Raw genomic sequence first — 12160 nt, 5'->3', positions numbered from 1 at the left:
CCCTTTTCTCCTCTGAGCTGTGGAGACAGTCTCCTGTCCACACCCCATCCCCTGCACGCCACAACAGCAGCACAGAGGGGGGCATTTGCATGGAGAGTGGGGCTGTGAGAGGGGGCGGGGCGTCCGTCTGTCCCCCCCCTCTGCCTTCGGGTTTAATAGGTTTCATACCGAGGAGAAGGGCTAAAGCGGACTCTCATTGTCCTGACTCCATCACGGAGGGCAGGAAGATTGTTACCGAGTGGCTCCCGGTCTGTTGTGTTGAGGCCATCTCATCGAGGCGAGCGAATCCAACGCCGTCCGAGTCCGATGAAAAGTGGGGCGGATTATCGCGGCCGCCGTGAAAGAACGGCCAATCCACTCGGAGAAACGCATTTGAGCGAGCGCGCCGCAAAGGCCGTGGGGGAAACACATCATAAAAGCTCTTTGATGACTACCTTTTGCCATCAGCCCCTGGTCAATAATACATCAGCCCCAAACCTCAGTGTTTGATTAGCCAACCTTAGAACATCATCCCCGGAGATTACAAGGGCCGGGATCCAGGCCGAGCCCGGGGACGGCTCGGAGCTGTCATGGCAGGTTCTAAAACAAAGCTTATCAAGGAGACTCCTTAAACAAGGAGAGACGCTGCCGGTGAAATACAATATATTACTTTCGAAACCTATTCGTTTTCCTTTGTACAGTATCGAGCCCTTGTCAAAGCGGTGAACGGTGTTAATTGGTCGACTCTGACCTGAGCCGAGCCGGAGCTGAAAAGCTATTCTTCCAAAGGGGGCATTACGTCATATTTGGCGATATAGATCATGCGATGTCTTTGAAGAAGGTTAAAGCAAAAGGACATCCATTTCCCTATAGACCGTGCAGGGAATTGGGTTCACCCCAATCAATACGAACCAAATTATTGTTGGCCAATGGAAATCAAAGGAACATGGTCCCTAAAGCCGCAAATGTGCTCGGGGCATAAATCACCGGAGATCACAAGAGAGAAAAGCGATCCGAAAGAGCAGAGACTAATGACAAAGCAAATACAGTAAATATAGTTCATCCTTGGAGCAAAATCCCGGCGGCGCATGACTTTCTGACTTTCAGAGGAGGCGTCTGCGTATCTGCATTCGAAGAGTTTGCATCCATTTTCATTTCATTTCATTACGTTCTGACCAGCCGCAATCTAAAAAATCAAAACTGCCCAGTGTGTTCCAAGTCGAGTTGAAATGGTAGAGAATATTTCTGATTTGTGCCTTTCAAACCCACAGCGTTTTCGACAGATGATAATGATTGCTGGCACCACGCTGGCCTCATGGGCAGGTTTAACCGACCGCTCCAACGATAAGAAGGAATTTGGGTCCTAAAAGCAAAACATGAAGATCATAAATGTGGGTGAAGCTGGTTGTATAAAAAGAAACCGATAGTCTTTCTTGCATCTGCTTTCCATTGTTTGGAGGATGTGTGTTTTAGATTTAACGGACATTGATTTTTCTGTTTTTCCAAAGACCCTAAAAAAAAATCCTTAGGGCGGCGTCATGAAAGCGGAGCGGTGATTAAGTACCGTCCATCCATCACTACTGGAACAATATAGCAATGGAAGTTCTCAAAAAAAAAAGAAAAAAAAAAGAAATGCCATAAACTTTTTATGCCCCGACTACTTTTTAACTCCGGCGTGACTTCTTCGCAGAGATTCAAGAGTGGCTACAACCGCCCAGCGGGAGGTAAATTATACAGCGAACGACATCTCGCTCTGAAAGCCATCGCATTCCTTCCACCGCGCCGACTTCCTGACATCTTTGTCGGGTTTCCGGGGGGGCGATCGGAGTGCGCTCCGCTTTCACGCTCCGCCGCCGGCCGCCGTCGTCACGCTCCCGACACGTCAAATTACGAGTAGCCGCGTCGCGCGTCGGGCGGTGAGCGAAGAGACGGAGAGAGAGAGAGAGGGAGAGAGAACAGCTCGTCGGCCATGTTTGTTCTCTGAAGCCCCCGGGCCAAACGAGAGGACACGGGTCGAGAGCCCTGGCAGAGCGGAAAGACTCTTACCGGGAGTAGGGACATGGTAAGAGGTAAGATGGTGGTTTCAGCCCCGTCGATCAGGGGATGAACTCAAAGTCAATTCATGTCTTTGAGAAGCTTTGAGGAAATGCACCCCCTGGAACTTTTAGGAGTCAGGTAAATGAAACATTTTCGGATCGCAGAGGACATCGGCTCTCCTCTCTCGGTCCTCGCCGGCATGACCGAGGGTCTTCCAGTTAGCTCCAGGGAACCGGGGGCGGAGGCGGAGGCGGAGGCAGGGGTGGGTGGGTGGGTGGGTGGGTGGGGGGCTTGGCATTCTTTTCTCGTGGGCTAAAGGAGCTTAAACCTGGAAGCGGAAGCAGGGACCTAGACGTGAAACCTCGGCAAAATCTCATCTTCTCCCCTCTTTGTGCCGAGGATTACCTCCTTCAGCGGCGCGGAGAAGGTATTTAGAACGAGTTCAATCCCCACCCCCCCACCCCCAAAAAAGTTGTTGTTGTTTCAGTTCTAAGGGAAAGAGTTGAATAACTGCTTTTAAAGGGTGGACATCTGTGAAGAACAACGATGGCAGGGATAGAACAGAAAAAGAGCTTTCCTTGTTCTTGTTTTATTTTATTTTTATTACATTTTATATATATATAAAATGTATGTTTGTGTGTTGTCTGTTTGGAGCTGAGACATAAATCAAAGAGTTTTGATTGATGCTGCATTGTCGGATGCCGCCGCGGCGACAGAAAAGCAGCAATTACACACCTGCATGCCGGGCTCCCCGTCCATAGCACAGCAAATGATCCACACACCACTTCAATGGGCCTTCCTAATGGCTCGGAAAATAGCCCAATGCCTTATGCTGTAAGTGCTAGTGTGTGCGCGCGTGCGTGTGAACGACAAACAGAGTCAGACGTAGATGTAGTTAAAAGGGGGCGGGCGGGTGGGTGGGTGGGTGGGTGGAGGGGGAGGGGACCTACATGGGCGCGCTGGCAGGGAAGATAAAGTTAATTATCAATCTCTCCATGGCCGCCCTGTTCTCACCTGTCATGCCAATGTCAGCGCTGCCTCCTGTCCCATCTCATCCCCCAGCCCATCTGCCCGCGCTCAATTTCCAACGCCGCACCCGCGAGGTTTTAATGTGTTTGTGAGGTTTGAAGCGGAGGTGTGTGTTTTCTGTTGTTGTTGTTGTTGTTGTCGTCGTCGTCGTCGTCGTCGTCGTTGCCTTTGCAGTGCCGGTGTATAAAGGATAGAATCGCAATCAAGCGTCGCTCGTTCGCTTGTTGTGGCTTGAAAACGGCCTGCGGAAAACGGAAAGCCAAGTTGTCCGTTGCGCCGCGGACGACAACAAAGGCGGTCGACAAGCAACGGCATCAAGGGTTCCCATGGCAGGAGGAGCGCATCAACCCACGGGAGGAGCAGCAGCGTTTGGGGGCTCAAAACAAAGAAGAAAGGTGAATGCGGATTGGAGGGGGGAGACGGGTGATGCCTATGTTTAGCAGCTCCTGGGAGCAGACTCAGCACTGTTGCCTCTCCTTCCTTTGATAAACATTTTAAAGGGCACCCCCAGTGTTTTTTTTTTTGCATTTTGAGCTATGTAATGTTTTCCCTATCAACTCCACTTCGCCGCTGCGGACAGTGCAAAACAACCAATTTAAGCACTTAAAGTTCAGAATTTCGAGCTGTTGGCAGAACGGGTACTTGGCATAAAGATGAATGATGGCACCCACTCACACATAAAACACAAAACATCTTCGCCCTCCTCTGTCTCTTTGCGACTGCGAGACCGGAGCCTTATGATAACAGGTCCGTGGAGTCAGCGCTTACGCTTCTCAGAGTGTAGGTGGAAAAAATGCTTGGCCTCAAATCTCTTTCATTCGAGTGGCCGCCATGTTCACTTTCGCCCTCCAGTACTGATTTTAACGAGAGCTAGTAGTCCGCCTGAAATGGCTTTTCATGCTTCTCAAGTATGATCAACTACTGACCACGCCCCCGTTTTCCATTTTTGAGGAAAAATTGAAGGGGTGACCGGGACGTCAAATTGGCAAGAGGTGACCTCTTAAGTGTTGTGCGTGTGCTCTGGAGGAATAGTATGAATGGCACACCAGTGAAATATTAAACTATGGGAAAGCACGGTCTACTGACATCTCACTCGGAGCTCCCGGTTCTGGGTTAATTCCCTCATAAATTCATCTGATTTTGGCAGAACTCTTTAAAAAAAAAAAAAAAAACAGTCTACTTTTCCGCCTATGCGGGTTATGTGAATGAAATATGGAAATAGCTTGTGTCTAACATAGCAATCTACGGCCCGTAGTTCAGCCCTGAAAAATAAATTGCTCTCCGCGATGTGACAGACACGCAGACGGTGAAAAGGAATTAATGTGGTGCCGCGGAATTTGACAGCCGCGGCGTTCCCTCTCAGCAGAGGCTCTGTGTATTTAATTACCATATGTCCACGACACAAATGAGGTTTGGGACGAGGTCAAACGTTAAAATACAAAAAAAAAAAAAAAGAAACACAAACACGAGCCCTGAAACCTAGACACAAACACATCAGTGCCGATAAATATCGTCACACTCACCTAGACAGTTGTGTCCGTCGTGGGCGAGCCGGAAGCCGTCGTAGCACGTGCACCTGTAATTCCCTGGGATGTTGATGCAGTCGTGGACACAGCCGCCGTTGTACTCGGTCGCACATTCATCCAAATCTGCAAAGGGAGGACATGGAAGGGTCTGATGAGGAAGGGCACCTCAATTCCTCCAGTTAGAAGGTGAATTACACACAGGGGGGCTGTGGCGGTGGGCGTGGAAAGGCTTGCGCAGGCAGCACCAGTTTTGTTATGGTTAGATCACTGATCACTGGGTTTATTCATGAGATATGGGATCGCGGTTCAATACATCACGATACACCGCTATTATCATCAATGCTATTATTTTGAGCATCGATTCGGTATCGGCTGTTCTCAAGTACCACTTTAATTCCCTACACCCCTAGAATTACGGGGTGGAAATAGTAGCGGAAACTCAAAGCGATACTGTGTATTAATGTCGTAGACCTACTAAGGAGCAGAGCCACACTTTTCCATCAGAACAGCTGCAATCCTTCTTGCAATGCTGTCATGCAACTCTTGAACTTTGAGTACTTGGATATTGCACCATTCTTCAAAAAGAAGCGCCGCCATTTATTTGAGTGATGAAGGACATGGACATCTCTTCTCTGCACTCTTTGCTCCGGAACTTCAGATCAGATGCCCGGGAAGGCCATGAAAGGCGGTAGAGTATCCTGGTGTTCATCAAGCTCTGCCTGAATTTCTGGAGGTTTGGTGCTCCTCACACCAGGGTTATCCATCCGTGCATCGGCCTTGGATTTAAGCGGTTTCTGAATGTCAGCCCTGCCGCAAAAATCAAGCTTTGCGAAGCGCACAACGAGTCATTTTTAAGAGGACACAGAATGTGGAGGCTGAACGGGGAGATTCTGATGCGTTCTTTGGGAGTGCCGTGGCAGATTGGGTGCATTGGAGACGGTTGCGGGTAAGGAGGTATCTGAGGGGTTCTGGACCATCGGGACCCAGGCAAGGCTAAACCAGAACGCAGCACATTGCTCCTCGGCACTTACTGGCCCATTTAGTGCCAATGATCCAGGTCGTCTTTGCAGCTGCCTGAGCTCAGAAGCTAACTGGACCCGACAGCAGAAGGATGGGACTGAAACAATACACTCTGCCTTACCACTTTCTGGAAAGCGCTGCTACAGCACAGAAAACAAGCAACTAACCTTCTCTGCTTCTCCGTTCTGGTCTGATTCCTAGTTAGTCAATTTTATTATTATTATTATTATTATTATTATTATTAATAATAATAATAATAATAATAACAATAATAATAATTATTATTATTATTATTATTATTATTATTATTATTATTATTATTATTAACATAGCGATAGGTTAGGATAGACATGGATTAAGTAATTATCAAGTCATTATTAAGTAACTATGGTTCATTTTCCAGGTTTGTTTTGTATATTGGCAATTTTTATATGTTTGAGTCCATTTTTAGGTGAGCTATTTCAATTGTTTTTACTATATTGTTATTGCCTACAACAGTTCAGTTTTTGAACTGAACTGTTGTTATACTGCAATTTCCAGATCCATCTATCTAATACAAGGTTTAGAGACTGAGGAAAAACAACAAGAATACAATGTTGAAAGACAATTATATATAATATTTTTCTTTTTATATATAGCGTCTGTAAGAATGTGTTACAATAAGAGGTGATTTGAGGAAAAGGGTAGCAATTTTCCTGCCCAACCACTCTGACCAAGATCTCAGATCCTTATGGCTTGGACAGTTCTTTGATCATGAAGCGAGACGCGAAAGGTCGTGCCTGGGGATCCGAGGCTGCATTTCATCTTCATGAGCACTTTAAAGATCTGAGCTTTTACTCAAAGTGAGACCCAGTAAAGCCATGAAATGAAAAGTACAAAAACAACATAAAAACCCATAAATGTCTAACATTGATTCAAAAAGATGGTAGATAAATTAGTCAGGGAAATTGTTGAATTGCAAATAAATTGGCAGCAGAAATCTGGACGCCGCTCACCAATTCACTGTACACCTGCCAAGGTTGTTTAAATTTCCTTTATGATGCTTGCATAAAAATGTCTTGCAACCAATAAAAGTCTTATCTGGCTTTAAAACTGCAAATTCTCTTGCCAGTTCAAATAAACGTTTCGAGAAAACGAGTATATACACACAATACTCATTATATATTATGTGTTTTTCCCCACATATCTACAATATACAGAGCATTCTGAAGCAAATACTCTACGATTCAGAAGAATTCATCTCATGTCCTTTGATGCCAGAGTGACAGAACCATTGTGACGTCAATCCATGACAGTATTGAAAAGCGATAAAAATCCCAGGGCATGTGGGAAAACATGGATATGGACTTCCAAAGCCGGATCATCTTTGCAGCATTGTGACCTGGTGAAGAGCAGAATTTCCAAAGTCCACATAATGCGTCATGTTCACTCGACCTCCCTCTCCATAATATTTGGACAGTCCTTTATAAAGCAAACTGACCTTATTACCACAAAACATTTGTCATTGGTAAATGCATGTAAAGATAAAAATGCATATCAGAATGAAAATCTGGAAGGATGCGGAAATGAGAACTTGTTGCTGAAAATGTGAATTTCAGAGCAAGTTATTGTCATATTCATGCTTATTAAATGCTATTGCGGCCGTGAAATTCAATGACCCGTCCACTTTGCAGCTAAAGTGCACTGCGACCACCTTTGACATTGCTTTTCCCATTTTGCTGCACTTGATAAGGCAGAAGTAAAGTAAGTAATATTAGCAGACTGGCTTGCACTCGTTCCATACTTCAGAAAACATGACCCCAGCGAGATCCCTCAGATCATGCGAACACGAAGATGACAATCATTTGGTTTGAAGCCAAAATACTGCCAGACGGTCAGAGATGTAATGCTACCGAGCTGTTGGTTGACTTGATAACCATGTCTCCTAGATCCCTCTGTAGTAAACTGAAGACAGATCTCGGAGGTTGAGTACATGAGAGCCCATGATGATACAACGTGGACTGAAGGGGCCAAAAAGAAGATCTGCCCCCGGTGAATTTGCTGACATCAGCCTAACGGTAATCCAATCCACAGCATAACATAATATTTCACAAAAGATTCAATAAAGCAAACTTCCATAACTGACGGGCAGGCGGCCACTGAAAACATATAGTCGGGTAAATTAAAGAATAATAATAGTTAGGAAAAACGACCCCGCGAAATATGGTTTTGTAATAAGACTTAGAAAACCCGGCAGACCCCGGGGTCTTTTCTGGTTCATCTAAAAAGAAAAACACGCTGGTGTCTGTCAGGCCGCTCAGCTTTGGCTGTGGAAACATCACCGGGTGTCTGGCGGGAACCTTTTTGACTTCCATTTCATCTGCAATCTTCTCCAGCACGTGTCGGAAATTTACGGCTCAGCGTCGTCTCGTCACAAAGGAGCACCTGGCTGCCCCCCCCCCCTTCAGACCTAATGAGACGGGATCTCTCATCACGCCCATCAGCGGGTCGGGGGCGCGCGTTGGAGGAGATAGGGCAGATCGAAATATCGCAACATTTACTTTGAAGCCTCGCAATGAGAGAGAGAGAGAGAGAGAGAGAGAGAGAGAGAGAGAGAGCTCTTTTTTACCTTCGCAGTGTTTGCCATCGCCTTTATACCCCGACTTGCAGATACATTTGTACGACTTCAGGGTATTCTGGCAGATGGCATCGATGCTGCAGTTGTCAAGCGCCTCTGCACACTCATCCACATCTAGAGAGAGAGAGAGAGAGAGAGAGAGAGAAGGAGAGAACGGAGTGAAGCGTTAGATAATGGACTTGAAAGGCGGTGTCATTTACTCGGAAAAATATGAATTCATAATTTGTTAATCCATTCTACCATGTGAGTACAAACAGCTCTGACACAAACACTGACAACATCGGTTGGAAAAATAGAATCAAAAAGTTCTGAGTTCTCACAGTGTCAAAAAAATGTATAATTTAGAACAGGGCTGGGCCCTACTGTATATTGACATAATATTGATATTGAGAGTGGAGACTAGATATGGGATGGGGTTATCATAGTATTGCGATTATAGTTACATGTATATAGTATGTGTCTTTAAGGCTGCATTGCAGTAAAGTAAGGACATTTTCTGCTTAAATATTTCTCAAATATTAATTTTGTGTACATATTACAAAAGCTCCAGTAATCATCCCCAAAATATCGTCAAAAAAACATTGTGATATTTGATTTTGTCAATATCGCCCTTATTTAGTAAGTAAGTGATGTTTATTTATATAGCACCTTTCACAGACACCAGTCACAAAGTGCTTCACAATAAAGTAAATAAATTCAAAGTTAAAAAAATAGATAAAACACACAAGGGGAGACAAACACAAATGAAAACATAAAAAATAAAAAATAAAAACCACATGCTACCAAAATGCCTGTCTGAACAGATGGGTTTCTAGCCACTTTTTAGTCCATGGAGTCCAGAGACCTCTGATTCATGAGGAGACTATTCCAAAGCTTTGGTGCTGCTGTCTGGAAAGCCCAGTCTCCCCGAGTCTTAAAACGTGTCTGAGGGATACTTAGAAGATCCTGGTCAGAGGACCTAAGAGATCAGCTTGTGGTGTGTGGGTGCAGGAGGTCTGTGATGTAATGTGTCGGTGCAGGAGGTCCGTGATGTAATGTGGAGCCTGGTCATGTAGGGCTCTATACGTAAGCACCAAGATTTTACAATATATTCTAAAACGAACAGGAAGCCAGTGCCGAGAGGTTTATATAGGTGTAATGTGTGACCTGATCTGAGTCGTGTGAAAAGCCTAGCAGTGGCATTTTGGACGGTTTGTAAACGGTCCAGGGAAGATTTATCAAGCAGGTAAAAAGAGAATTGCAGTAGTCCAAACGTGATTAGATAAAAACATGTGTTTCCATTTCAGCTCTTAACACAGCAGACCTAAGTTTGGCTTTTTCTTCAGTGAACGAATCATGATCGTTTCAGCCTAAGTACATGAGCATCGAAACTCATGGATTTGTCAGAATCATACCAAGATTACGTAACCTAGCCCGAGGAGACAAGGATAAGGCACCAAGGTTCTGCTCACTGAGTGAAGGTTATCAGGAGCATTGATCAAGACATCCGTTTTATCTGCATTTAGCTGCCGAAGGTTATTTGCCATCCAGTTCAGAATTGCATTTAAACAGTTGTTCAATAAAGTCCATCAAGCTCATCAGCTTTTAAGGAGAAATGTAACTGGATTTCATCAGTGTACAGATGATAGGAGATATTGCTGAAACTACTTGATAATCTGTTCTAGCGAAAGCATGTATACCCATCAGCCACAACATTGAAACCACCACTAATAATCACTAATATTGTGTAGATTCCACTGGTGCCGCCAAAACAGCTCTGACCCATTTAGCCATGGACTCCACAAGACCTCTGAAGGTGTCCTGTGGTATCTGGCACCAAGACGTTAGCAGCAGATCCTTTAAGTCCTATAAATTGAGAGGTGGGGCCCTCATGGATCGGGCTTGTTGTTCCAGCACATCCCACAGATGCTCGATCGATTCGGATCCTAGCCCCGGCCATCCACATGATGTAGAAGGAAAACGTGATTCATTAGACCAGGCCACCTTCTCCCATTGCTCCATGGTCCAGTTCTGACGCTCACGTGCTCATTGTAGGGGTTGTATTGGATCAGGGGGTCAGCATGGGCACTCTGACCAGTCTGCGGCTATGCAGCACCATCCGCAGCAAGCTGCAATGCACTGTGTGTTCTGATACCTTTCTAACATAGCAGCATTTTCAGCAAATTGTGTTACCGTAGCTCTTCTGTGGGATCGGACCCCACGCACATCAATGAGCCCATAGGCGCCCATAACCCTGTTGCCGGTTCACTGGTTGTCCTTCCTGTGACCACTTTTGGTAGGTACTAACTGCTGCATACCGGGAACACCCCACAAGACCTGACATTTTGGAGAAGCTCTGACCCAGTCATCGACCCATCACAGTTTAGCCATTGTCAAAGTCTCTCAGATACTTACGCTTGGCCATTTATCCTGCTTCCAACAAATCAACTTCAAGAACTGACTGTTCACTTGCTGCCTAATATATCCCACCCCTTGACAGGTGCCATTGGAACAACTTGATCAATGTTATTCCCTTCACCTGATCAATGTCAACCAAACCCTGGGGGATGTCACATGACAGAGCAGCAGTGTCTGAAACAAACTCACCTATAGAGACTGAGATTATCTGTGAGATAGCAGCAGAATCACTCCAATGCAGCCCCACACATGCCCATTAGGTGTTCAACAGTATCGAATGCTGCGCTAAGGTCTAATAAAACCAAAACCGAGCACTGTCCAGCATCTGCAGCCACTAGGATATCATTTGAAACCTTAAGGGTTTCAGTGCAGTGCAGTTTAAGAAAACCAGAATTTGTCCAACACCCTGTTCAAATCCTTGTGCAAACCCACAACCTTTTCTAAAATGTTATACAAGAAATTGAGTTTAGAAATAGTCCTACATTACAGTTCTCTGGCAGGGAGGGGTCCAGGTTTGGTTTCTTCCATAAAGGTTGGACAATGGCCTGCTTAAAATAGCTGGCAACACACCCTGATGAAAGAGAGTGGTTTATCATAGTCACTAAACAGGGACCGATACATTTAAAAGCCTTTAAAAACAGAGAGGACATCTAGTGGGCTCGAAGAGGGTTTCATTTTTCCTGAAAATGCCGTAATATCATTTAAAAAAACAGAACAAAAGGAATCCGTGATGGGTGTGTTAGAATAACCACTAATGAGTGGACTGGAGAAGCGTAAGATGTTTGCCCTAATAATAATACCTTATCTATAAAATAGATGCCCAGAGAAACGTATCAGACAGGACTTAGGATTTCTCTTGCTGTAAGATATAAGATTTGAGAAATAAGATCTCTCAGTCTTCACCATGTTATTGAAGATACCCATAAGTTTTTTGAGGTGTAACCCATGTACTTCAAGCCTCGTGGCTTTTCACAAGCGCTCGTTCATCCGACATTTGCGCCTTAAACTCCGGAGACAGGATCGGTCTTTTTTATCCATGGGGATGGGTTTATGGAGGGGATCTTTCTGAGAGGAGCCACTTTATCCAGCACCGAGGAGCAGAGAGTGTTAAATGATTGGACTTCACATCGCCATCCTTTAAAGCAATATGATTGCTGTCAAATATCATGGAGAAATTAACAGCTGCACCCTCAATTAAGAAACGGGTGTGTCTCATATGCAGAGAAGGCTGAGACTCAAATATAGAATAAAATACATTTTGTGGTCACTGACAAATAAATCCTAAGTTCAATATCTATACCATGTGTAAAAGCGAGGACCAGGGTGTGCCCTCCCATGGGTGTAAAGCCAGATACGTGTTGCATAAAATGCATAAAAGGACTGAGGAAAGAGATTAAGAAATTCAGAGGCAGTGTTACACAAAGTATCATCAATATGAAGATTGAAATCGCCAACCATTATGACTGTCCACTGTAATCGATGATAAAAAATCAGCAAAATCTGATAAGAAGGAGCCGATTGGGCCTGGTCGTCGGTAAATTAAAATGCAATAAAT

General features: G+C 45.0%; 1 protein-coding gene across 1 annotated transcript in view; it reads right to left on the bottom strand.

The window, feature by feature from the left end:
- LOC307241364 (signal peptide, CUB and EGF-like domain-containing protein 3) overlaps positions 1-12160 on the bottom strand; it is a gene marked incomplete at both ends in the record, with an annotated part of 66079 nt that overhangs the window by 38657 nt on the left and 15262 nt on the right. The window contains 2 exons of the mRNA XM_080015420.1: positions 4569-4694; positions 8200-8322. Coding sequence (XP_079871546.1) covers positions 4569-4694; positions 8200-8322 — 249 coding nt within the window. The remainder of the gene's footprint in view (positions 1-4568; positions 4695-8199; positions 8323-12160) is intronic.

The sequence above is a fragment of the Zeus faber genome, assembly GCF_960531495.2.
Source record: "Zeus faber genome assembly, chromosome: 15".
Classification (NCBI taxonomy): domain Eukaryota; kingdom Metazoa; phylum Chordata; class Actinopteri; order Zeiformes; family Zeidae; genus Zeus; species Zeus faber.
The sequence above is the reverse complement of the archived record's forward strand: the minus strand, read 5'-3'. Positions and strand labels throughout refer to the sequence as shown.